This window comes from Manis pentadactyla, chromosome 11 (assembly GCF_030020395.1).
Source record: "Manis pentadactyla isolate mManPen7 chromosome 11, mManPen7.hap1, whole genome shotgun sequence".
Classification (NCBI taxonomy): domain Eukaryota; kingdom Metazoa; phylum Chordata; class Mammalia; order Pholidota; family Manidae; genus Manis; species Manis pentadactyla.
In genome coordinates this window covers 117,158,304-117,185,559 of record NC_080029.1, presented here as the reverse complement: position 1 = coordinate 117,185,559, position 27,256 = coordinate 117,158,304, and the positions used below count along the sequence as shown (strand labels likewise).

Genomic DNA, 27,256 nt, shown 5'->3' with positions numbered 1-27,256 from the left:
ATGAAATTATTGACTGGACTATAGATTAAAATATTTTCTCAACATCTCAGATGAAACAGAAGCAAATTAATGTTTTAAGTGCAAAATACCATAGTAGGTTTACTTAAACTCCACATTTTTTTAAAGATGAAGGTTTTAACTTTGGCTTCTTAAAACAAGCTACCTTTTGCAAACGACTGGGCTACGCCTAAGAACTACAAAGTCCACCCTCTTTGGACTAGTGTTTCTCTACCCAGCAGCGGTCAAGGAATTCTGCTGCACGGAAAATGTCACCAACTATTAGTAAGGAATGTGGGTGTGTGCGTTTGTGTACCCGGGCGGGGGTTGGCTGCGGCCAAAGAATAGAGCAAAAGTACAGTAACTGGTCTATTTAAGGGAATGGCCTTAGTCTCAAGGCCGCAGTGCCAGGCTAAGAAAAGCACGCAGTGCTCACGAATGCCGGAGCTCGCCGGGGGCTGAGACCACCGAACCAACCGCCGACACCAGGGCACAACACGCGGCCCCACACTCGACCACTGTTGCCTCCCGACCCTCACCCACCTGGCAAAAATGCACCCTGGGAGCGCGGGCGGCCCCGGAGGGAAAGGAGGAACTTAACGGGTTGGAGGAGGCGGTTCCGGGACCGGTGGATGGCAAGCCGGCTAGCGGGAACCGGGGCCGAAGGCCGAACCTCCCCATCCCGCGAGTTGGGGCCGACTTTTCCCGGCCTCTGGGGGCCCGGGCGGGAAGGCGGGCGCCCAGCTCCCGGCGGCGGGCGGAGGGGGAGCGGGGGGGTCCGAGACGGGGACGGGTCTCAGTGCCCGGGCTCCCCCCGAGAAGCCCTCGTGGGGGCGTCCACTTCGGGGGCCGCAGCCAGGGCGGTGAGGAGCTTGGTGCGCACGGCCCGGCCGTGAAGAGACGCCGGCCCCCCTCACCGCGCCCCGACCCCTGCTAAGCGGCCCAGTACTTACGCTGGCTTCATGGCAGCCGACTCCGCGCTGCCCAGACGCTGGGCTCCACTGCGAGGACTGACCAGGACCGTGGGCCGCAGGGACCGACCGCGGAAACCGAGACTCGCAGGCTCAAGCGCGGAGCTCGCTAAAGCCGGGAGATGCGGCAGTGAACCCAGGTGAGCTCGCGCCAGCGCATTTCAAACGAGCCAATCCGCGCCCTCCCCTGGGGGCGGGGCGGGGCCTCAAAGGAAGTGCCTGTTCTGCCGGAAGTGGCGCTTGTCTCCCAGGCGACCGACGCGGAAAGAACGTGGGGAGTCTGGGCATCAGGATTGCCGGGCTGAAGGAGAGACCAGATACGATATCCAACCCCTCCGTTTTCCAGTGAGGAAACTGAGACTTCATTGCCCTATAGCACATAAGAAGTCCAATGGAAGGGCAAGTCCAGAGTGGATTTGAGGTTGGCAATGTAGTTCTGGCCCAGGGGTGTCCTGTTGTGCTGCGGGCGCCCTGCTCAGCACACTCCCTCCCTGGCTCCCGTATCACCGCATCATCTTGGCTTCCTTTCTTTCTCTTTTTCACCTTTTCCTGGCTTCTCACTCTCTAGTTCTTCCAGCTCTTTTTTATATACACACTGTTCTGTCAAATTCTTAACAATGTTTCATCCTGGGTAAACACAGATTAATAAAATTTGGAACTTACCTTTGAAGAGCAACATCCAGAACCACTGTTTTGTAGATGAACTGATTCCATCTCACTCTGACGTTCGCCCCTTAAATGATGACTATCAAATATGCATCTGCATCTGTGCTCTCCTAGAGCTCTAGTCACATCTCGTCAGCTCCCTACAGGACCAGACATAATTCAATATCCTTGTCCCATATTGTTCAAAATAAAGATGGTCCCAGTCTTTGCTATTACAAACAGGTACTGTTTGTTTGTTTGTTTATTCCCACTGAATAAACTGGGAAATTCATCATTTTACACAATTTAAATAAATCTGCAAGCTATATGTCTAGAAGCAGAATTAGAGTTAAAGAGTATGTGCATGCATAGTGTTGCACAGATACTGCCAAATTGTCCTCCATAAAGTTTGCCTAAATGTACAATCCCACCAGCCACATAGAAGAGTGCCTGTTTCCCCACAATTCTCAGACAAAATGTTCTCAAACTTTTCAGTAGATGTTGACCAAATAGGTGAAAAAAAAAATCACACTGTAGTTTAAATTTTCTTTTCACTTATGATGAATGAGGTTTCTTGTCTGTTAATATATTCAAAACCATTTGTGTGTCCTTCTGTATGAACTGTGTTCATATCTTTTGCCTCCTTATTCTGCTGAGTTGTTAGTTTTTCTTAACTGTAAAAGCTCTTCGTGTATTAAGGAAATTGGTCCTCTTCCAAAATATGAATTCAAATATTTTTATAATTCACAATTTGGTTTTATTTGTAATTTGTTTATGTTGTTTTGTGACAACTTAGAAAAATTTAAGGAAGTCAGATTTATCAGTCTTTTATGGCTTCTGGTTCGAGTCATTCAAGGAAAAAATCTTCCCCACTCTGAGATAATTTTTTTCAATATAATATTTTTTCCTAGTGCTTTTGTTTTTTATATTTAACTCTTTGAACCATTAGAATTCTATTTGTTGTCAAATGAGAGGTTGGGATCTGTGTTATTTAGAAATTGGGTTTCACTGCTGGCTACTTATCTCTTAGTACTCTGCACTCCGGCTTTGGCCTCAATCTCTCCATTAGAATTCTTTTTACCAGGATCACCACATACTTGATGTGAAATCTAATCAACCCTTCCACCCTTAACTAACTTGATCTCTCAACAGCACCAAAAATATTTCCCACTCCTCCCTTCCTATGCCTCTGCTATTTCTCCCAGCTTTCTGAGCCCCTCTTTCTCAGCCTCATATGTGAGCTCTTTTTTCTCCCTTAAATGTTGCAGCTTAGGGTTTTGACCTGGTAATTAGGTGAGTCCTCTCCCCAGACACTGCCATGATTCACATGGCTTCACATACCATTCACATTTACTTTTCTGAGCTCAGACACTAGTAGCCAACTGCCTTCTGGATTCTCCATTTGGACGTCCCAGAGGTGCCTCACGCCTAACATACCCTAATCTTTTCCCCTAAATCACCCTCAATTGATGGCATCATCATCTACCCACTCACCAAGCCAGAGTCCAAGGTCCCACCTTTGACTTTTGCCTCTCTTTCTGTTCCAACATTCAATCACCATGTCTTTGAAAGTTCTACCCACTAAATAGCCTTTAAACCTCTTTACTTCTCTCCACCCCCCTGGCTACTACCATTTATTGTCTGGATGACTGCAACAGTGTCCCAATAGGCCTCCCTGCTGCCAGCCTCCAGTCCAGGCTCCATTTTGCAGCCTAAATTACAGATCGGATCATGTCATTGTCCTGCTTGTAACACTGCAGTAGCTCTCCATTGCTGGAGACCCTCAGCAGGGCCCCAAGACTCTTCCTTTTCAAGCTCACTACCTATAATTATCTCCCACACCCCTCCAGCCACGTGGATCTTCAGTGCCCTAAACATACCCAGCTCACACACAATTCCCTCTGCTGTCAAGTTCTGCTCTCTCCGTTCCTCTGATAATTCCTCCTTATCCTCAGTCCCCAAGATCTTCTACGACTCTTCACTGGGCCCCTGCTGGATATCCACGGTCCTCTGCACTTCCCCGTTATTGCACCTGTTTGCTTCAAAGCTCATCAGGTCTTGAAGTCCCTGTTTATTACTGTCTCCTTTGCCAGTTTATCACCACACCCTCACTAGATGGCACTGTTGCATCCCGCTGCCCAGCAATGGACGCTATGCATAAATGTTTTGCAGGAATGAAGGAATCCATCCCTTCAGAGAGCACCCCAGTCGAGGACCCAGTTACATCACACCACCCCCAGCTTTCCTTCAGGCCAGTTTCTCCTTCCTCTCTCACTTCTATCCGTACTAAAGCTCTCTAGCTTATTTTCCTTAAAATGCCAATTATATCATTTCTCTGGGTGGCACTTCACACCTAACACATCCTAATCTCTTTGCCTGACGGGTTCCTTATTGCCAGTGAAAGATTTGCATTTTCTGCTGGGCTTGGAGATCCAGACCAGGGGTGAGGGTAGGAGGGGAGGCGTTTTTAAAGTCAGGTTTACTGAGGTATAATTTACATAAAGTTCACCCTTTGTAGTTGTGTCTATGTATTTGACAAACATACCCCATTCTGTAACCACTGCCACAATCAAATGTATAATATTCCCATCGCACTGAAAATTCCCTGTGCTGCCCCTTTATAGTCAATCGCCCCCACTGCCCCCAACCCTTGGCAGCGACTTTGATGACTTCCTCAGGGTTGTGTCTTTTCCGGAATGTCTCTTCTTTAACTCAGCGTAATGTTTTTGAGATTCATCCATGCCTTGCGTGTATCAGTAGCATGTTCCCTTTTTACTGTTGAATAGTAGTCCATCATGGAAGGCATGGCAACCTATCCATTCACTAGTCGATGGACATTTTGGTTGTTTCCACCTTTTGCCAGTTATGAACGAAACTGGTATAATTATTTGCGTAAAGTTCTTTATGTAGCTGTATATTCTCTTGGGTGGGATTGCTGTTCTTGTGGTAAGTCTAATTTTATAGGAAACTGCCAGACTGGACTTGGAGGGTCTTATTCAAAGCCCTGAAGAGGGGCTGACACTGCACAGATTTGAAACCTTAATTAATCTAAGCCCACAGCTAAGCAAATCCAGCTGTGGGAACCTATAACCATCAATGACCAGAAACTGCCAAAGCCCAGAGTGTTTGAGGGATGGTGGTAAGTGGAAACAGGGTGCCTGGGACACAGTCAGCACACTTGCCTTCTCTCCCCAGCCCTGCTTTCACTTAGGGGCCAGAGCAACATAGTCTCACATCCCTAGGCCACGTACTCTCCCCAGGCCATTTGTGAATGCTTGGATGTTCATGTTTTACATGCACAAAAAAACAAATTTAAAATCAACAAGCTTGAGGGGAACTGTAAAACTAATACAAAAAGAAACAAATGATCTGAACCATATTTCAAATGAATAACATACACATACAGAAAGAGGACTATAACTAACCTAAGTAATTTAGACTAGACTATATGCCCTCAGGCTCAAGACAAAAAGAACTTGAAGCATACATTGAATTCTAAGGAGTAGGCTTTATTGCAGACATTGGTTATTAATTCCGAAAGGGCACTCTGTATGCACTGCAATTGAGCAAATAAGTAAATACATTGTAGATAATGGAGCCAAATTTCTCCCTGATAGGGAAGAGAGTTATAGAAATATCCAAAGGGGGAAGGGTAAAGAGTACCTGGGAATTCTTTGTACTATTTGGCAATGTTTTTTCTTCTATTTTTTTAAAAATTTATTTTGGTATCATTAATCTACAATTATATGAGGAACATTGTGTTTACTAGACTCCCCCTATCACCAAGGCCCCCCCACAAACCCCATTACAGTCACTGTCCATCAGCATAGTAAGATGCTACAGAGTCACTACTTGTCTTCTCTGTGTTGTACAGCCCTCCCCGTGCTCCCCACCTGCTATAATATGTCTGCTAATAGTAATGCCCCACCCTTTTTTTTTTCCTCCTTATCCCTCCCTTCCCGCCCATCCTCCCCAGTCCCTTTCCCTTTGGTAACTGTCAGTCCATTCTTGGGTTCTGTGATTCTGCTGCTGTTTTGTTCCTTCAGTATTTTTCTTTGTTCTTATACTCCACAGATGAGTGAAATCATTTGATACTTGTCTTTCTCCGCCTGGCTTATTTCACTGAGCATAATACCCTCTAGCTCCATCCATGTTGTTGCAAATGGTAGGATTTGTTTTCTTCTTATGGCTGAACAATATTCCATTGCGTATATGTACCACATCTTCTTTATCCATTCATCTACTGATGGACACTTAGGTTGCTTCCATTTCTTGGCTATTGTAAATAATCCTGTGATAAACATAGGGGTGCATCTGTCTTTTTCAAACTGGGCTGCTGCATTCTTAGGATAAATTCCTAGGAGTGGAATTCCTGGGTCAAACAGTATTTCTATTTTCAGTTTTTTGAGGAACCTCTATACTGCTTTCCACAATTGGCAATGTTTTTTAAATCAGAAATTATATCCAAAAAGGAGGTGAGGGGTGGACTATATAGTAGTGCTTTTTAAACTCCCCTGTATTAACCACTACCTGGGTCTTTTGATAAAAATTCAAAATTCAAGGATCCCCTCCCCTGCCAGTATTCTATGTACATTTGGGCTTGAGAATGTGCATTTTCATCATCAAACACATTTTTTAAAGGGTTGATTAAATTATCTTTGAGGTCCCTTGTTGGAGGCAAAAGAAGCCAGTCTGAGAAATCTTGCACTTGGCATCAAAAGAATTGGTGTGACAACTCTCTATTTGTCTGAAGTAGTTGAATACAGAGTTGGAGCATTCAAACAAGTATCAAGGGGTCATAGGAATAACCTCTTGGGCAATCTCCCAGGAAGAACATTCAGGGGACATTCCAGAATTCTTCAAAAGTCAAGTCATCCAGATGTCCTCTGGAGTTACACATTTCATCAGCGAGTGGCCTGATTCCCATCCTTCCAGCAGTACAAATACCTACTGGCCTTGGGGCCTTTGCACTTACTGCTGCCTTGACCTGAAACCCACTGGCAAAGCTGGATCCTTTTTGCCCAAGTCTCTCCTCAAATGTCAGTTTATCAGAGTATCCATCTTACTTGCCCTCTCCCACTCACCCTCATTCCTTCACCAGCCTTACTTTCTTTATAGCACTTAACCACTGTCTGAATTTATCTATATATGTTTTCTTACTGACCAATCATAGCATCAGCTCCATGAGGGAGGGACAGTGTGGGTTTTGTTTACTTGTGTACCCCCATTCCTAGGATAGTGTTCATCCTATATATACCAGGTGCAAAATATATATTTACAGAATGATTTAGCAATGCACCCAAGTACAGGAGCCTATTTCTCATTATGAATGAGCATGCTGCAGTGTGGGAGGTAAGACATGACCAAATCAAGTGGGAAACAGGACAACTTTATTATAATAAATACATTTTATTGTTTCCTCCCACACAGTTTAAGAAAACTAGACATTTGTGTAATTTGGAAGAACATCTCTGAGTTGGAAATGAGTATTTGCCTTTTCATCCATAATGAATTGTGGACTGGAAAATCAGAGGCTGGCTTTCAACTAATATGTTATAAAGTTGTTGTACAGTGCTAATAAGTATTTCATATTAAAAGGGTACATGGCCAAAACAAATTTGGGACACAGTAGATTCAAATGAAAGTTCTCTCCGACATATCTGACAACACTTCTGCTCCACCCGCCTTCCTCAGAACTTCTCATGTGAGCCGAGTTCCACAAAAAAACACTTGGAGAAAGATTGCAGCAATCACTTTGTAGTACTTAGAAGTACTAAAACATCTTCTAAACTTTCCACTTCTAATTCTAATCAGCAATGACAAACTCATTTTTGAGAAAGAAGATGGAGAGTTACCTTCTAAAAACTGAGCAGTGGAAAATGAAACTACAATGAACAAAGGGAGACACGGTTGACTAAATGGCCTCATTCAAACATATTCAAGTTTTATCATGACTGTAACATTGGATAAATTCTAAAGTAGTGATTCTCAAGCAAGGGGAGGGAGAATAGGTACATCCCACAAGGAGTGTGTCACCCCCCCCACCCCAAACACCCCCAGGAATCCCTTTTGGGACAGTGCCATGATGAGCAATTGCTGCCAGTGGGAGTATGGCACATTTAGAAAAATGTGAGAACTGCTACATTAAAAGACATATTCCCAGTGAGGTCTTCGGCTGACCCACTGCCCATGTTTTCGACTTTCCGGGATGGCTTAGGCAAAACTATATCCACATTAGAAGCTTCCAAACCAGTGTACTGCAAACTGTTGTAAAATTTTAATTTGTAACACTGTCCAAAAGTATTCAATGGAACAAAGCTTACCAAACTTATAAAAGATTATGAAACACTTGGTCTTATTTTGTGGTTTAATATTTCATTTTCATCACTAAGAGTGATGAAAAAGCAATATAACCAAAGATGAAATAATCTGAAAGTCCTTCAAATTAATCACCTACTGTTTTTCAACTATGTCTGAGCAAAACAAAGAACATTATTTTCCTCTCCATAAAATAAGAGAATTTTAAAGCTTTCGTGTCTTCGGGATTAGTACGGTAGGGTATTTAAACTTTGTATCTTCTTTCACCAGAAAAGTGAAGTTACAGTAAGAGGAAATGGAAGTCCACAGACCCTGCTGGAGTAAAATTCCACTAACAATGTCAGATTGTTGCCAAAAAGGCAAATGTTGTCATGTAGCTTACAATTAATGTACCAAAAATTTACCGGTCCATATAATTTTATCAGTCTGCCTTCCCCAGAGGAAGTAAACAGATAATAAAACTAATGAAATCATATTTGTTGACCACTCTCAGCCAATATAAATTTTGACTTGTCCTTAGAGGATTGGACAATGTGCTATTTACAAGGCCATTCAAGGGTCTGGGCCAGTTAGCCACGGAGGCAGTATTCTAAGATATGAGGGTGTTCCTGAATCAGCAAAGAGGATCCTGCATTGTGATGGACGGCCCCTGAAGCCGTTAGCCAGTGCAGGTCAGGGGTTGATGGGCTACTCTTCAAAACTGGTTTACATCAGCATTTCTGTACTCATTGAAAACACTATGAAATAATCAACTTTAATTAGTAATACTAGAGATGAGAAATTGCTCAGTGTTTTAGAACTATGCAGAGCAGAAAGCAGGGAATAGATCCTTAAGGCAGTAAGTTGCTGAAATTTAGATGAATTGAAACAAAGCTGATGGGCTCAGTGCTTTCTGGAATTTGTGACACCAACGCTTCTCCAAGTGTGGCCCATGGCCTTACAGCGTTAGGATCACCTGGGGACTCATTTCAGTGCAGACCTCCTCCAGGAAACCTATGTTTTACACTACTGAAGCTCAATCCCCTGGTTTGCCCCAGGAATTTACATTTGTCACAAGCTTATCTGTCACAAGTATTTCTGATTCACAGTAAAGTTTGAGAGTCACTACATTTGACCAACATTTTGGCAAGGCCTTTAGCATCCTCTGCACATGAACACTAAATTTTGCGGCATATTTGAAATGATGAAGCAACACCAAATGTATGACATCCACAAATACAGTGCTGTCCTTGCTTTAAAAGGTGACAGATGAGCACAGCCAACTGGGATTGGTAACTCAGCCAACCCCCTACAACACATTTTACCTGCTCTACATAATGCTTTGAAGCATCAAACTGGCAGTAAGGAAACAGAGCAAAACAAAACAGACACCCAGCCATGGACTGTGGACTTTAAAGAAAATCCACATCCACAGTGACACGGGAATTTGCACACTGAAGCAGAATAGACGTGGAAAAGAGGACTCTCTTTCTATGTATTTCCTTCCCCAGGTGGGGAAAGGAAGAAGACCATCCCCCTAAACCAGCTCTCTTCATGCTGGAATGCTTTCCCAATCCCTAGGGCTCCCACAGACCCAACTGTCTCTTTTGCAGGTCTGCACACTGACCTTTCTGGTCCATTCTTCTCCTGCTGCAGGAGTTTTTAGGAGAGGCTGTTACTACATGAAACTCATCAAATGAAGCAAGTTCCACTTTCAAAGAGTAATATTACAACAGTACTCGAGCTTCATTCAACTGTTCAGTAGTAAACCTACAAGGGTAGTATGCTTAATCCAACTGTTTAAACAGAATCTTTAAATTAAAGACCCATTTTAAACAAATTTAAAACTTAATGAACTATTAAAGATTTGCCTAAATGAGGACTTACTTGAACCCATGTTCCCCTTTTAAAATGACACATACAGAATCAGTGTACATCTAGAGAAATTTCCCCAGTAAAATACCATATTGACATAAATGTACTCAAAAATGCCAAGACAACAGTCATTATATTTTAGGTCATTGTAAACCATTAGGTAACATGCCACTGGCTTATTGTGGTTAGGATGTTGTGGCTTAGAGTTGACATCTGGCACAAAAAGCTTATGGTCTGAATCATGTTTCCTTTTTTTGTAATTCAGGCTCAGGAATCCGATATAGAGAAGCTGAGAAATAAATTATGTTGCTGAGGCTGAAGATAAGGCACAGAAGTGTGGCTCCTGCTATCTGAGGGAAAGACAGGACCCTGGAGTTGGCCAGGAGCCATTCCTTCCGCAGAGTCTTGTCCAGAAGTATGGCTTCCATCTGCATGTGTGTGGCCAGGATCACACACACATGGAACAGCTGGTGACTGTGACCTATAGCAGACACACAAAAGGCCACCAAAATCAGCAATAAAAAAGGAATGGTCTGTTGGTCTAGGCTATAGCATGGACACTAAAAGAAAACATTTGCTAAGTGAAAGAAGCCAGACACAAGGGACCACATATTGTAAGATTCCATTTTTATCAAATGTCCAGAGAAGGCAAATCCACAGAGACAGAAAGTAGATCAGTGGTTGCTTCAGGCCGGGGGTAGGAATGGGGATCAACAGTACATGGGCTAGCCCTTCTACACTCTCATTCCTATCTCTGCTCCTGCTCAGAAGAGCATGTGCCCAGGCTGGTCCTTTCCTCAGACACATTTAATGATTACTTCCTCTGGGTTCAGAGTGGTGTATCCTTTAACGCTTTTTTTTTGTGTTACAATATGTGGTCCTTTGTGTGAAGGGCTCTTAGGTGATGAAAATGATCTAAAACTTATTTATGGTGATGATTATATAACTCTGTAAATTTACCAAAAATATCACTGAACTGCATACATGAAATTAGGGAATTGTGTGATATGTAAATGTTTTAATAAATGTATTTTTTAAATGTATGGTAAGAAAAATAAAAAGGCCATCAGAGCAAATCAAATCCATTTTTAAAACAACTTATCTACCAGTCCTGTTCTTCACATGCAATAGTTAGGCAACGTATCCTGCCAAATTTCATCTCATGAGAGACAGCGCTAATCAGCTTGGATTTGGCCTCAGTGCCAGAGGAAAAGCCAGTGCATTTTCTGTCGGCCACTTACAAGGTGGTGTTCTCCCTGACATGACCAGGAGCTCTTCCTCCCTGCAGGACCCTGGCTCCCCAGGTACGCAGCCACAGAGGGTAGGGGCCTGGTGGAGGGTGGTGGGAGTGGGCAGGGACATGCTCATTTGGTGGTTGGCGAGAAAAACAGCTCACTGCCCAGGACCAGGGACAAGGAGGAAGATGAGAGACATGTGTCATGGGCTGAATTGTGTCTCCCTCTCCTAAATACCTGTGCTGAAGTGCTAACCCCTTCAGAATGTGGTATCTGCAGATAGCATCTTCAAGAGACAATTAAGTTAAAATGAGGTCACTAGGCTGGGGCCCACTGTGACTGGTGTCCTGATAAGAGGAGATTAGGACCTGTCCAGGCACGTACACAAAGGAAAGACCACATGAAGATGGAGAAGATGGCCATCTGCAAGCCAAGGAGAAACCAGCCCTGTAGTCATTTGGATCTCAGGCTTCTAAATTCCGGAATTGTAAGAAAATGAAGTTCCGTTGCTTAAGCCACTCAGGCTCTGTTTAATGGCAGCTCTAGCAAACTAATACAACAATACAACATGTGAGTTACATAAGGATTCTCCTTCAGTTAAAAAGAAAGCGTTAAAGGATACATACACCACTCTGAACCCAGAGGAAGTAATCATTAAATGTGTCCGAGGAAAGGACCAGCCTGGGCACATGCCCTTCTGAGCAGGAGCAGAGATAGGAATGAGAGTGTAGACGAGTTGAGATTTCTCGAGTGGCCAACGACTTCCTCATGGCAGGGAAATGCCAGCACTTCAGTCTATGTTTCCCAGGAAGAAGGTGTGCCTGGGGGTGCCACCCTGCCTCACTCAAGCCACACTAATGGGCTGTGCATGATTTGCAAATCTGTGTGCGATGCGGCAAAGTGGCTTCAGACCCAGCAGAGAGATGTGCTCTCCAAGGACACAGGCCCAGCAGAAGGAGGTGACTAGCTAATCTCACCAACTGAGGCTTAAGCTTGTCTCCATTTAGGGCAGGAGATGAAAAGATGGAAAGAGCCATGAGCACTGGGCATGTCTGCAATGTGTCTGTAGCAAGCAGAGTGATTTCAGCAATCCCCTGACAGGAATAGGGAGGAGCCTCCTGTGGGCCAATGCTAGCCACGCAGGGCCAGCACTTCCCACTCAGCTGGTGTGGGAGCACGAGCCCGGTATCCAGCAGGCACGGTTTTGGAAGGATGGAGACCTTTGCAAGCCCCTTGTTAATGATCTATCATTAACTGCTATCTGGCAGATTTCCCCCTTAGTGGTGTCTTTCTGCTTTGAACCCCTAGACCCAAAAGCATAGGATAGAGGTGAATAAGTAAAATGTTATTAAGAAGCTAGAGAACTGGCAAAATAAGGCCCAGGGCTATTTTCTCTGCAGTTCCAGACTTCACGTACAACTGCCTCTACTTCATCCAGGTGGGGCTGGGGAGGTGGGCGTGGTCAGTAGTATCCAATTCCCTGGTCCTCTTTTTTTTTTTTTTTTCCCCCTGGTCCTCTTATCTCCCTCCTTTTCTGATATCTGCTCTCTGAGCATTTTGCTACTAGTAATCCCTTCTGCCAGGAGAGATTAAGGAGATGAAGCTCTAATCAGAGCAAACAAAGTAAATCTGGTCACGTCTTAGGTAGGCGACAAAGGGAAGCCAACAGACAGAATGGGACAGAGCCAAGGTTCCCGCCCACCACGCAGGGACAAGGAGTGCCCTTTGGACCCCAGGACAGCTTACCTAAGGAGCTCTCATCCCAAGGAATCCTCAGGTTCACCAGAAGTGACCCAAGGGTCCCTCCTCCAGCCAGTTCCAGAGCCAGGGCAGGGGTGATAGGTCCTGAGGGGCCTGCCCCCCTCCCCTGGGCAGCAGGGGTGGGCACTCCACCAGCAGGGGTAAGCCCCTGTGGTCCGGACACCTCCTCTCCACCTCATCACATCTCTAACTTCCATGAGCTCAGGTTCACCTGGAGAATCCCACACCCATAGCCTCTGAGTGAGTGCTGGACCCCACCCCTCCAACTTTCTGGTTCAGGGTGTCTGCTTGCTCCCAGATGACTTGAGAAGGCTGGTCCTGGGACCATACCTGGGAACCACTGCGCTACCATGACTCCTGGCCCCACCGCACCCACCCAAGCAAGACAGACAGGCACTTTCTGCTACTCGAAGTAGTCCTGTGCCATTCGGTGACCACAGAGCCACCTGTCCTCTCTTTCCTCTCCCTCTTTCTCTCCAAGGCTGCCCTCAATGGGATTTCTTGTTCTATACAAAAACAGGGCTCTCCAGGCCCCATAACGCACAAGAATGCTTTAGAATCTTAGATCCACCTACTCTCCATCTCCCCCATCCTGCCCGGCCATTCGTGGCTACATTCACCCTGGCCTCCATCAACTTGCAATTTCAGTCCCCTTGGCCTGCTCCTGGACAACTTCCTGAAGAAATGATTCTCTGCCTGCCTGCCTCCCTTTGCAACTGCTCTCACATGTCCAGGGATCAGAACGCTCCCTAGGTGGGGGGCCCCTGTGCACTCACCAATATAGTCGAAGCACCCAGGAGCCAGGCGCTCTGGCACGTGTGCAGAGTAAAAGAAAGAGGCCAGGAGGGTCATGGCCATGTGCTTCTGGTGGTACAAGGTGGCTTCATTCTGTGCACTCTCCCCTGGGAACAGGAAGAGCTGCAAGTATTTAAAGAAACATCAGGTGTTAAGAGGACGCCCTCTTCCTTCTCAACTGAGGACGCCTCTGCTCACGCGTGCAGACCCCGTAGCAGGGCCCTCACGGCGGGTCTGCAAGTTAGACAGGGAGCTCTCGGGGCTGCAGAAGAATCCCTCTTCTGAGTGCGATCAGTTGAGAACCAAGGCAGTTGTATTCGATCCCCCAAATGTTCATGAAAGCCTTTGGGGTTATTTAATTTAAAAAAAAGAAAGGAAGGAAGGAAAGAAAAATGAAAGGAGTGGAGGAAAGGAAAGGACAAATTCTATTGGCTATATTGCTACTCTTCTTTCTGGGGATTAAATGCAAGAATAGTAAAAAGTGATCTATTCACATTTGAACTCACTTCTAACCAAATATCTCCTGAACTGATGTTCCTAATTAAGGCTTGATGGCCTGGAGGGCCTTCTGAGCCATCAGAAAGTACTAATTATGGACATTATACTGTTTCAGAGTTAAGTGCAGGTTTTGTACTATTATAAATAACAATAGCGGCCACCACTCACCCAGGGCACTAGGCCGGACTTTCCACTTGGATTGCGTCCTTGGAGCCTCAACAAGTGGCACCAGGTGACTCTGTTTCCCCATTTGGCAGATGAGGAAGCTGGGCCAGAGGGTGACCGGCACACTACTAAATGGGAGTGAAGTCAGCGTCTGGGTCCGGGCAGGCTGACTGCAGAAGCTGTGCGCTCATCACCACCACCACTTAGCAGTAGGTCTCCCTGCCCCCCACCCACTGCCTCACGCAGCCGGGTGCCGGGAGCACACACTGCTCACGGCAACGCAGAGCCTGTGCTGCGCGACTCGGTGGCGGCGGGACCAGCCTGTCCCCTCTGCTCTTGCTTCCCATGTGTGGTCTGTGTCCCCAGAGAAGGGGTCAGGGGCATGGGTCACATCTCCCCCTGCATCTCCCTCAGGCCCACACAGGCAGAGCGCAGAGCACACGCCCAGCGTCCCGGCTGCGGGAGCCACAGCTCTGCCTCTCGGCCCTGCCATCTCAGCCTCATTCACCAGACCCGCGGGCTGCCCCCGAGAGGAGAGTGCCACTCGCTGGCCGATGGCCACTGCCGAGCCCATCAGATCTGTTGATCTGATTAATCTCCTCTACTCCACTGTGAAGGAGGGGATTTAGCCTCATTTACAGATGAGGAGACCGAGGCTCAGAGAGGTTATGTGCATTGCCTAAGGTCACACAGCCAGTGAGGAGTGGGACTGGACTGAACTCTGGTCCACCTGATGTGAGAGTATATGGACATTCCCCCGTCTTGTCTTCCCTCCCATACCCTCTTCCTTCCTGTTCTTCATCTAATTCCCACGTATCCTCTAAGGCCTTCATTCATGTGTTTTCCTTTACTACTTACTACTACTGTGTTGACTGGTGATAACATATAATAACGCATGTACTGGATTCTTGTCACCAGCTAGCACTTTACACATTGTCTAATGTAATTCCCCACACACACAGCCCGATGAAAGGGGGTGTTATTACCATGCCCATTTCACCGGTGAGAGAAATCAAGGCAGAGAGATGGCAGGTAACTTGCCTGAAGTCTCACAGTGAGTACTAGAGCCTGCTTTCTTGGTCACTCTGTTAAACCACAGGCCGCCTCCCCTGCCCAGCCCTCCATGATCGCTCCTGAGCCCCCAGGCACTGCTGGCTGCCGCTGTGGTTTGTTGGGGCCTTTGTGCTCACACTGTCACCCAACTACTCTGCCAGGTGCCGTTACAGGAGCCCCTGGGTCTCGACTCCTGCGTATCCTTCAGTGACCAGCACGGTGCTTTGACCCCCAGAAGCTCATGGAACAGTCGATTCCCTGACGTTGCCAGCAGGTGGAGAGGAGGTGGGGCCACCCTTACCCTGCAGAAGATGGGGATGGAGTCCCAGGTGTAGGGATAAGCAAAGGCCAGGACACGAAGCACCTTAGACAGCCCAGGCTTCTTGATCTCAAGAAACCTAAATCAGGGAAGGAAAGAGGGGAGAAACTGGAATGACAAGAGTTTTGGTAAATTACACATGTGTACACACACACACACACACACACACACACACACACACATTAAAAATAACCCAGGGCAAGTAATCAACAGAAGGCAAGCATTGTTGCACAACCTCCTCCTGCAGCTAGCAGCTTCTCCACCAGCCTTTTCCAATTCTCTCACATGGATGGGAGTGACTCAACCTCAGACATGAAAAGATCTCAGGGGAAGCCGTCCTCTGGGCCCACACCACAAGAGGCAGTGGTCTGCAGATGAAGCCAGGGAGGAGGCACCAGGCAGAAGGGCCGTGCAAGGGCCAAGTTATCTAACTGCCGAAGAGCCTTTGGAAGCCCAGTAACGACCAGGACAGGGAGGCATGCGGGGTATGGGTGGCCTCAAACACAGGCTCCTGGGGCAAGCCCACCCATGCAGGTTGAGATGCCCAGCTATACAGAGTCGCCCAGGTGATCACCGTGCAGAAGCCCCAGGTTCAGTTAGGCTTTTAATTACTTGGAGAGATTTCTGGAGTACTTAATACTGCACATGAGGATACTGATCTGGGGAAACTGAGTAAACACGGCCTTTCTTTCTCTTGTTACCACCCACCTGAAGCCAGATGGAGCCAGCATTAAAACGAGTGGTGCTGATGGTGGCAAAGACAGGCAGATCCTCCCAGACAACATGATAGGGCTGGCTTGCACCCAGCCTGGAGAGGGGGCAGCAGCCGCACAGATGGCAAGCTGGACCCAGGAGGACACAGGAGGGACAAAGAGAGTCGCCACACAGAGCCACAGCCCTGAACTGAGGCTTGGGTTAGGGAGAGCTCCTGGGCCCAGCCCAGGTGGCTGGGCAGGCACCCACCTTAATACTACAGGGTACTGCAGAGGCTGGTCCTCCCTCTGTGCCCACAGGGCTGCAGGGTGAGGCCAGAGGCCCCCGCAAGGGTGGTGTACAGAGCCAGGGCACCATGGCTCACCGGGGGGCTGTGCTGGTGCTGTCTGTAAAGTGACGGAGGCACTCGGGCCCGCTCCGCCTTCCTGGCAGGTCTGCCCCTCATCGTGGTCTACAGTGGGGATGGAATCTGTGTCCCACCACCAGTCCTCACCTCTGTGTCCAGACCCCTGTCCCAGCCCACACGCCTGCTCCTTCTCCACCAAACCTGCTCTACTGCTTCCCCGCCGGGCCCATTTCACCTGGGCAGGTTATGTGCGTCCCCTACAAGCCAGCGCAGTCACCTGACTACAAACCCCACTACTGCCCCTATCCTTTGGTGTGGGACATGGCAGAGACTGCCATATCCACCTCCTGCACTCCCAGGGAGCCCTCCTCAAGGGCTGAAGCTGGGCTGGCTCAGGGCTGGACCACCCCCCAGCCGCACAGCCTGCTTAGGAGGGTATCTGAGGACCTGCGTGTCCACCAGGCCGGAGTGTTCTGCCCAGCCCTCAGGGCAGCTGGGCAGGAGGCTCCTTGTTCCAGGGTAAAAGGTGGCCACTGTGGGCCCGCAGAGCCCCATAGCCTCCAGAGGTAAGCTCCAACTTGGCTCCAGTACGCCAGCATGTCTCCTTTTTTCCTGACCCTGCCCGCAAGTCAGAGAAGCCCATGCCACTGGGTAGAGAAAAGAAGAGGAGCTTAAGGAAAGGGAGGAAGAGAAACAAGGGACCTCAGTTTATCATCCCCCAAAGCAAGGACCCCCACCTTGGAGTAAACCACAAACTCTGGGGTAGGTAAGGCAGCAGAGCACTGTGATTTCACATGCAGCATTCGATCCAGACATGCTGGGTTCGAATCCTGCCTCTGCCCTTCATGAGCATGTGACCACAGCACGCTATGCAACCTTCGTACGCCTCAGAATCCTTGTGTGTAACACAGGGACAACAAGTGTACCCCCTCACGGGCTTGTGCAAGGATCTGAGGAAATGGTATCCACAGGGAACTTACAAATGTGCACAGGAAAGAGGAACACTCACTAAATAGCAGCTCTGAAAAAAATAGGTGCTGTGGGACCCATTCTCTCCCTTCCCCTTTCTTGTAGCTACTTTTGTAGCACATAATAGGAACAGGAAGGAACAGGAGGGATTTGGGTGAGTTACCTGAAGTCAGCTAAGCTCATAAGAGGCAAAGCTAGGATTTAAACCCAGGGCTGTCTGGCTCCTGAGTTCCACACCGGCCCCTCCAGCAGGCTGAGCAGGCCCCAGACCACCTGCCGGCCTTGGTCCTCACCTGCAGCCCCTCTGCCCCAGGGGGTGAACAGAACACGTGCCCCCTGCCCCAAGATCCAGGGCCTGTCTCAACAGCCTTCTCAATCCCTCCCAACTCTGTCCCAGTGCAGCGGGTCTGCTCCCTCCTTCCCTGTGCACCGCCACCACCTACCATTTCTGGGTTAAAAGGCTGGCTATAAAAGCACGCATTTTCTGTGGCCACTTACACAGGAAGACAGCTGGCTCTGGCTGGTGAGGGCCATCCCCCAAAGCATGGATTTCCTGCGACTTGAGACAATATTTCGCCCGGCCTGATAAAGTGTTTTCCCCAGGGACAAACGAACCAGCCTCTCCAGCTGCAAAGCCGAGTCTACAGGGAAAAAAAGGAGAAAAAGCAGAACGAGAGACAGCAACAGAGAATAAAAGGCAGAAGGGCCAGCAGCCACAGAGAGGGGCCTCCCACTGCCGAGGTGCAATTCCATATATTCCATATTAGGCCACAGGGTGTCGCCACAGCCAGAGATTCCGGGAGGCAAGGGCGGGAGTCACAGAATCCTTCAAGGCCCTCAGGCCCCAGAGTCCAAAGCCCCACCTGATACGGCATCCCTGCACTTCAGGGTTGAGGGGCCAGTTAACAGGGAGTAAACCATCTCCCCTGCCTAGAATCGAGTCAGCAGGAATCCCTGGGTTTCGGGAGAAGCCTCCATCAAGAGAGGGCCCATGCAATATTGGTCTGTTCGGAAAATCTAACCAATTTTGTTGCAATAAAGCTGAAGGATTTGCAAGCAAATTCTAGAACTAGTGCTTGAAACTAGTGGGGCCTTTGAAAAAACTGTCATTCTGTTGCAGAGATGTGTGTGTGTTTGTGGCTGTTTTGTTGTTACAGGGGTGACACCTCAGGAATGTGGACATTGCCACATGCTGGCTCCAGGCCCCAGCAGCACTTTGTCATCTGGCCAAGCCCTCTGACCCCACACATGTCTGAGAACCACTCTCTGCCGAGCCTTCTTCTCCAGCTCTGAGCTCCACACCCCATTCCAGGCCTGCCCTGTGCTGCCCTGACCTGCCACGGCGCCCCTGCTGTGGCATGGCTGTGACAGAGCAGCCCGCTTCCCACCAGCGCTGAAAATACACCTCTTTCCCTCATAGCACTGACCACAAGGCATTTCACTGAGCAAGTATTTGTCAAAAAACACCCCAATGATTGGGTTTGGATGAATGGATGGATGAATGGAGAAGTGCCTGCAATGACTTATGACATACAGCAAACACTGCTGTGTAATTCCGGGTCCCGAGGGAATGAGGGTGCCTTCCCGGGCTTCTGGGTGGCCCTGAGGTGTGAGCAGGCCAGGGCCCTGCCACCCCCACCTTGCTCCAAGAGCCACAGAGAGGTCATGTATCCTCTCATTTGCCCTCTCAAATGCTACAGAGAGATCAACTTTCTGGAGCATGTTCATTTGAATTAAATTACATAATTTAAATCAATAAGGACCAAAGTCTGGCTTTCCATCGTTCTCTATGTGGAGATTCACCTGAGGGGTGTGTATTGTAATGGAATGAATGCCACTTAGAGCTGACATTCCAGTGAGCGTGCGAATGATTAAAAACTGCTACTGAGGTCCATGGGATCCTTCTGTGCTCAGAGAAGGTGGTTCTCTGCTATTCCTGCCCATACCCCAGAGTGATGAGGCAGGAGGGAGAGGCAGGGGGGTGGGGGAAGGACCAGGCAAGAAGAGAAATCTTGGGAAAGACACTGATGAGCTTGCTTTGTGGAATGTCCAAACCAGAAAGAACCCCGAGGACAATTTCTCAGATGCCCTTGTTTAGGGTGTGAACACCAAAGCCCAGAGGGGATGGTGACTGGCCTGAGCCGGCACAGCAAGTCTGTGCAATCTGGGGCTCCAGACGACCCTCGCCCTCCTCTCCACCTGCTTCTGCTGAAGCCACTCAGAACCGGAGTCACTCCCTGTGCATGAGGCACCTTTCCCACTCCTTAGACGCTAAGACCAGACGGGGAATGAAAACACAGAGGGCAGGCCTCGTGAGAGCAGAGAAGCCGCCACCGTGGAGAGGAGCGAGGGCGAAGGGTGAAGCAAACCCAAAGGGCCCTTGCCAGGGGACCCCCCACTCTATCTTCGGCTCTGAGAAGGTGGCGTTTGCCCCCTGCCCCCCTTTCCGTTCCAGCCCAGGCTTCCTGCAGTTGCACTGTTGTCCTTCATGAGCACAGACAGGGCCAGCCCTCAGCAGGACGCACAGGCACTCCAAATCCCCAGCCCTTGGGTCCCCGTTCTAGCCTGTGTCCCCGTCCAGCCTTGCAGGCTCTGGTAACTCTGACGCTCGCGGCTGCCTTCCACTGCAGTCCCTTCCTCCCCAGCCCCCTCACCCTTGCCCAGGACGTTCACTATGTCCACAAATTCCTTCTCTCCTCTCCCGCTGACGTGGTCACCCTTCCTCAATCCTCAGTCTGAAAGCCACTTCGCAGAACACTGTATTCCGGCATCATTTTGCATTACCATTATTCGTTCATGGTACATGGGGTTAATGCTGCCCCGTGAAGGCGTGTTCCCTGGCCGCCAGAGGAAATGGTGGCTCCGGGTGGGCTTCTGGGGAGTCTGCAGTCTTCCTCTCCTAGCAAGCTTTCTGAGGTCAAGGATCGCACTTCACTCCTGGGGTCCCCAGATCTTAACATGCTGCCTGGAGCATGGCAGGCATTTAAGAAATGTTGAGTGGTTAGTTCGATGGATGGATGGGTAGTTGGGTGGGTGGATGGAGGGACAGACAGACGAATGGGTGGTGCATGGATAGATGGTTAGATGAATGAATGGCCTAGCCACAGATGTGCCCCATACATAAACAGAAATAATCCACTTCACTGACAAGGGAGAAGCCCCCAAGCCTGCCCTGGCAAACAAGTTTGTCCAAAGGTAACAGGCATGCCACCCCCAAAAGACCCATCTGCGCAATCAAGGTAGACTCCTGGCAGAAAGCAAACAGTCTACTCTGGTGGCTTATACGTGATTCAGGGAGCTTTAAAAAAAAAAACAAAAGCAGCAGCAAATGTCCGAGGAATTTTCACTGGGACTTCATGGGAAAGCAGCCCTGATTCATGAGCTCTGGGACTGCATCTTCCACACCCGTAGAGCCTTCCCACCCCTCTTAGCCCACAGCACTTGCCTCCCTCTGATCCTAGATTCCAAACGCCAGAACCTCATAGCCTTGCAGGAGCTGACCAGGCAGAAGAGTGACACGTGCAAGGACCAGCTCCAGGTGTGCCACCCAGGAGGCACTGTGCCTCTGGGGCGAGCTTCATCTCCCCTGGGCTGTTCTCAGCACCTCTGTTACTTTTCTATGCGTGTCATGCCTTGTCTCACCCAAGGCAGGGATCCGACCTGCTCTCTCCATCGCTTGTACAGCCCTCCCGGCGACAGCCTGGCACAGAGGCTGAGCTTCAGAAACAGCTTTTAATCACCAGAGTCCTTGAGGAACCAGAAGAGGAGGAAATAACAGCCCTGTGATGTCTGATTCTATTTTCTATCCCAATGGGCAGACCCTGTCTCCTCACAGCTTTTGGGGAGCTCTGTGATTTCCAGGAAGAGGGAAGAGGGAATTTATCCCACTTCTACCCTTCCATGGGATGAAGTGATGCAAAACTCGGCGTTGACACTGCGCCTGGAAACCAGACTCCCCCGGAGCGCGACCCCACGCTTTCTCAGGACCGGTAAGCGAACAGCAGGCTGGGGCAAGTATGCCGGTGCTGTTTAAGAATCTGTCCTTCCATTTTTAAAGAAAACCTGTTTGTCAAGTTTGTGAGACTTGCCTGCCTCTCAGACACACAAAACCTAAGTGCCACCCAAAGAAAGCTGGAGCAAAAGTCACTGCAGAGAAGTGACAGAAGCATGCCTCTCCCTCCCCGTTTCCTCCTCGGGAAGGCGGAGCTGACAGCTGCAAGTAGTAACAATTCTTGGAGGCCTGCAGCAGGTCCAACAGGGAGACTCATACTGGCTCACTGGAACCGCGGCTGGGGAGATGGAGGATCAGGTATGACCTACCAGCCTACCTTGGCGCTTTTCCTAATCCAGCACTGAAGGCCCCCGGCCCAGGAAGCACCCAGGCACCCTGGCACCATTGAGACAGAGCTGTCACCCCAATGCCACCATTCGAGAAGCTTCCTAATTTAGGGAAAGGGAGCTTTTGTGCAGTTCACTTTTACAAAGAGCTGAATAAATTTAGAGAGTTGTTATCCCCCAAACAATGTCTCTTGCCTCACACTCAATGAGGTTTCTTGAATGAAAGGGAAAAAAATAGACAAAATTAGAGCCAGTGAGCTGGGTGTTACTCATGGCCCTGGGGCTTCCCCTGGGAATGTGTTGGACATTTGAATATCATCCATCACCTATCACATAAATCTAGAGGCAAGCCCACCCTGTCAATATTGGCAGACTGCCCGTTATGGGCCACCTTCTCTGGGCCAGGCTTGTGTCAGGTGTTCGGGTACATTACCTGCAATCTTGAATCCATTGCACAAGGCAGATGTGTTGGTCCCATTTTACAGATGAGTAATTGGAGGTCCAAGGAGGGGAAGTGACTTGCCCAGTAACAGGGCCAGCCACCTAATCTGTAGGGCCCAGTGAGGAAAGTATGGGACCTCCTTGTCGAAAAATCATTAAGAATTTAAAGCCAGCAACAGCTGCACCCAGACCAAGCTCCGAAGCAAATGCAGAGCCCTCTTGACCACAGGGCTGTGAGTGGGTGCACAGGCCACACGCCCATGATGCTGGTCCCGCCTGGTCAGAGTAATCCCGTCTGGAGCTGAACCCCAGGCTCCTGAGCGCCCTTTCTACAGAGCCCACCTCTTCTGCTGTGCCCTGCAGTGGCCCATGGGGCTGCACACTGGGCCTCCCCCCCTCCCCTCTGAGACAGGCGGCCAGGTACCTGGAGTAGCAGGAGACGGCAGTGCTGAGGACGGTGTTCAGCACAGCCAAGGTCACGTAGCAGTCATGGAAGCTGGTACACACCAGTGCCTCAGGGAACGTGTAGGCACAGTAGGCGAGGGCTGAGCCTGGGGAAGGAAAACCAGCCTTGGGCAGGAAGCCAGAACTCAGCACTGGCTGGGCTCCTTGGGAAGACCAACCCCAGCATCTGGCTGAACCCTTATTATCCCCACAGACCATGAGCAGTCCTGGCACCGCACCCTTGTTTATAACCATCACCCCCAACCCCAGGATGCCCTCCCCTCTTTTCTGCCTACCCAAATCCTGTCTGGAGAGCTTATTAGCCCAGCATCGCTCCAAGGGCTTTACACACATTAACTCGTATCATCTTTACAACCAGCTCTGACATAAATCCTGCCTTTATCCTCATTTTACAGATGAGGAAAGAGAGGCACAGAGAGGTTTAGTAACACATCCAGGGGCACACAGTGAGAAAGCAGCAAAGCCAAGCTTCAAACCTAGGCAGTTCAGTGCCAGTCCCTGTTTTTAACCACATGCTATTGTTGGGAAGGAAATTTTTCCTCTACCCTTCAAGGTTCTTCTAGCTGGTCCTACAATGGAAATGACATGAGACAGATTAATAGGAGAAAATCAAATTTCAAAGGTACAGGAAACGCACATACATGAGAGGTTCAGAGACAGAAAGTAAAATGAGGTTTATACACCATCCTGAGATGAGTGGGAGTGGGGCCCAGGGCTTCAAAGAGAAGGAGGGCAACTCACAGGACGGTACCAAGAGCAGGTATTTGGTAATCAGATGTTTGCCCTGCAAACAGATAAAATTTATCTCTGGTGATAATTGGTATTCTGGGTAAGACCTCCAATTTAGATTCTCTAGGTAGTTAAGAGAGGGGGAAAATTTCTCTTGATCCCCAGGGTCTTGACTGCCTTCAGCTCAAAATGGTCCACATGCCCAAGTGGCACATTTGGGGTGGCTTTTCCTGAGCCCCTTCCCTGTGGTCCACAAGGACACCCGGTGAGTTCAGCCATGCTCTGTGTGTGCCCAGCCCTCCGCCCAGTGACTTGTGTGCTCCTTGAGGGAAGACCATCGTCGAGGCAGTAAGGGCCCTTGCTGCAAGGCGCATCGTGTCAGTGGGCAGGGGGCTGGCCGGCTCCAAGGCTGGACATAAGCCTTGATGTTTTGCTTTGTTTTAGTTTAGGGAGCGAGAGAAGGGTTACCTCAGGACCTGTTTGCTGCAGCTTTTAGTTAAAGAACAGGGGGGATCACTGTCCTTCTCAAGGGGCCTGGACTAGAAGGCCTCTCTGGGCGCCCTTACCTGCTGTGGGGGAGGCCTGTCAGCCCAGGGCCTGAGGGATCAGCCCTAGAGTGACCCATTTTTCCAAAGACCTAGAGAACCTTGTAATCCTAGCTCAAGGCCTCAGACCCTGCAAGTTCAACTTCTGCCTCTGGTCCCACTTGACAGGTGGAGTCTAGCAAAGCCCAGGGATGTTCCCAGGGTTGCAGAATCAGAAAGGTCAGGAATCATAGCCTCCTGGTACATCGATCCCACTCCGGCAGGCTGCCTGTCAGGTTTCAGCTGAGAACTGCCTCCTGTGTTGAGGGGCCAACTAACCCTTCTCTCAGCCTGACACCATGGCGGGGTGGGGGTGGTGAGGGGGATGGTGAGGTGGGAAGGGGGTCCCACCTGTGTGTGTTGACTGGGGTCAAGGCACTCTGTGGTGATAGCCGAGCAGGGCAACCTCAGGCCCTGCCAAAAACCGCAGTAGGAGGCAAGGTGATTTATAATAAGAAAGATACATTTGGTCTTCTCCACAGTTCCTGACACAGAGCAACGGAAACCCTGATATTTCCTAAGTGACCAGTGTGGTAAAGGTGTCTTTTGTTCTGTTAATGAGGTGACTTTTGGAAAGCACCTAAGGATGGGGACTGGTTGCCAGGAGACCCGATCATGTGATCCGCAGGTCAGAACTTTCAGTCCCCTCCCCTCCACGTCCCTCGACCCCAGTGGAGGGGAGAGGCGCTGGCAGTGGAACCAACTGCCGTGACCTGTGATTTAATCAATCATGCCCATGGAGTGAAGCCTCCATGAAGCCCAGGAGGAGGGGTTCAGAGAGCTTCCAGGGGAAGGTGGGGAGGTTTGGGGAGAGCGGCTCCCGCTGACAGGGAGGGCATGGAGGCTCCGCGGCCTTTCCCCATACCCACTGCATCTCGGCCAACAGGCAGTTCCCGGGTTATGTTCTTTTATGATAAACCAGTAATCCATCAAGTTAAATGTCTCTCTGAGCTCTGTGAGCCACTTTAGCAAATTAATCAAACCCAGGGAGAGGTCATGGGAGCCTCTGATCTACAGGCAGTCAGAATCACAGCTGACAACCTGGGCTGGCGCTGAGCATGCGAGGTGGACAGTGCCCCTGGGGGTCTGAGCCCTTAACCTGTGGGACCGATGTTGTCTCCAGGTGGTGTCAGAATTGACTTGAACTGGAGGACACCCAGCTGGCGTCGGAGAATTGCTTGGTGGTGTGGGGAAACAGCCCCCCCAGCCCCAAACACCCATACATTGTAATTGGTGCTCAGACCCCTTCAGAGGGCTTTCCAGGGAACAGGACAGAGGCAACCTTGGGTGCCAGGCTAAGGAAGGTGGACTTCCTTCAGGCAACAGGGAGCCACAGAAGGTTTGGGGGTGTGGGATTAAGGTGATGAAAACCTGGTGAAAGTGAACACGGCGGCCAGAGGGAAATCACCGCAAACCGCGGAGGAGGCTGGAGCAAATGCCACCTCCAGGGACTGAGATTTCCTCAGCGTAGGGGTGAGCGTGGGAAGGAGAGGTGGCCACAGATGACGGAGCCAGAGTCCACGGTGGTCCGGACTGACTAGACCTTCCTTCCAGGCTTACACAGCAGCCCCATCGGGCACCGGGCCTCTGGCTGGAAACAGACACCGTCCTGCCCTCCGGGGGCCCTTCCCAGGGAGGAGCAGCGAGGAAGGCAGCACTGACCAGGCTGGGGCTGGAGCTACACGGCGGCGGCGTCCAGGCCTGCGGGCTTGGAGGAAGCCACCGGCACGGGCCTGAGGTTCCAGGGGCCGAGCCTGGAGGCCCTGCAGGCCCTGCAGGAAGGGAAGAAGTACCAGAGGAGTGGCATATGGGAGGGCACAGGGCGGGGACTCTTACACAGCCGTGAGCCAGAGCTGGGAAGGAGACGGTCCATGGCGGTTCTGACCGGGTTCTGTCACTTACCAGCCAGGGGACCTGGGGGACTGACCTGCACTGTGCCTCGGTATCCTCTCCCACAGCACAGGGGTAACAGGAGCCCCACCTCAGGGACCTGACGTCAGGGTTAACGAGGCCATCGTGGTAATGGCTACCCTGCCCTGCTTACCAAGTTCCAGGCACTTCAAAGTGCCTGCTCTTATCATAAATACTCTGGGGCTGGTGGCTGAGGGCCATGGGCGCATCCAGGCTAAGGAGCTTGGACGCCCTCCTGGGTAACTGGAAACCCTGGAAGGTTCCAAGTGGGAGGGTGCTGTGCTTAGACGGTGTTGTAGAAGCACCCCTGGGCAGCTGGGTGGAAGGTGGGGAACAGCGAGGAGGCTGTGGTGCCAGCTCAGGGGCAAGGTGCGAGGGGCCGAGCCCGTGGGAGCGGCCGACCTGAAGAGCGTGGAGGAGAGACTCGGTGTGGACCGACGGGGTGGTGGGAGTGGGGCGGCAGGCCGGAGGGAGGGGCGCTTCGGGGTTATTTACGGATCGCTGACTTGAGAGAATGGCAGGAGGGGTACCACCAAGCGGGACAACACAGGACAGAGAGCAGATGCCAGGCGCAGGGGTGGGGAGGAGGCAGGCGGCTACAGGAGGGCACGGGACTCCACGCAGTGTGGATCTCAGGCAAGCGGTTTTAAACTAGAGATGGGTTTGGAAGCCCCTGGTCCAGAGGTGTTAGGGGAGGTGTGGGCAGAGATCGCCCAGGGAGCTGGGCCACGGAGGGCAGAGGCCCAAGGGCTGGTTCTGTGCTCTCCCACCTGCTGAGCAGAACAGAGGAAGGGGAGCCCATGAACGAAGAGAGGGTGAATGGGAGGAGAGTGGGGAGGGAGGGACGCAGCAGAGGCTGGAGAGAGAAGGGCCTGGGGAGCACAGAGGGCCTCACATCCTAGGCTGGCGGGAGAGCCCAGAGAAGAAGGCCATGCTGCCTGCGTGGGTCCTGATGGTCAGGAAGAGGCTGGAGCCGTGGTGAGCAGTTTTTGTGAACAGTGGGGTCTGGACAGTAGAGCACTGAGGGTGGGAGGTGAGGCGGTGAAGACTGCGTGTAGGTGTGTCTACGTACGTGTGTACACATATGCATGTGTGTGCAAGCTGTGAAGGAAGAGGAGGAAATAGGAAGGAGGGAGGCTCCGCGGGGA

At 50.1% G+C, this 27,256-nt stretch overlaps 2 protein-coding genes and 1 long non-coding RNA gene across 10 annotated transcripts in view; 1 reads left to right on the top strand and 2 right to left on the bottom strand.

Annotated features, from left to right (window-relative positions):
* Positions 1-1,107, bottom strand: part of KIF23 (kinesin family member 23) — a 30,467-nt gene extending 29,360 nt beyond the window's left edge. For 4 of the 5 annotated variants that reach the window (XM_036932222.2, XM_057488932.1, XM_057488933.1 and 1 more), the window contains exon 1: positions 951-1,107. In XM_036932222.2, coding sequence (XP_036788117.2) covers positions 951-961 — 11 coding nt within the window. In that variant the 5' untranslated portion in view covers positions 962-1,107. The remainder of the gene's footprint in view (positions 1-950) is intronic. The other variant, XM_036932223.2, reaches the window with a different exon arrangement.
* LOC130679622 (uncharacterized) lies at positions 985-10,267 on the top strand. Its single transcript, XR_008992650.1, has 3 exons — positions 985-1,108; positions 1,220-1,313; positions 10,051-10,267. It is a non-coding gene; the product is annotated as an uncharacterized LOC130679622 (long non-coding RNA).
* PAQR5 (progestin and adipoQ receptor family member 5) overlaps positions 6,982-27,256 on the bottom strand; it is a 79,255-nt gene continuing 58,980 nt past the window's right edge. Inside the window, exons 5-10 of one of the 4 annotated variants that reach the window (XM_057488934.1) lie at positions 22,844-22,970; positions 22,412-22,526; positions 18,139-18,281; positions 15,594-15,690; positions 13,558-13,699; positions 6,982-10,266 (exon numbers count right to left, since the gene is read on the bottom strand). In XM_057488934.1, coding sequence (XP_057344917.1) covers positions 10,025-10,266; positions 13,558-13,699; positions 15,594-15,690; positions 18,139-18,281; positions 22,412-22,526; positions 22,844-22,970 — 866 coding nt within the window. In that variant the 3' untranslated portion in view covers positions 6,982-10,024. The remainder of the gene's footprint in view (positions 10,267-13,557; positions 13,700-15,593; positions 15,691-18,138; positions 18,282-22,411; positions 22,527-22,843; positions 22,971-27,256) is intronic. The other 3 variants (XR_005033956.2, XR_005033955.2, XM_036932226.2) reach the window with 3 other exon arrangements.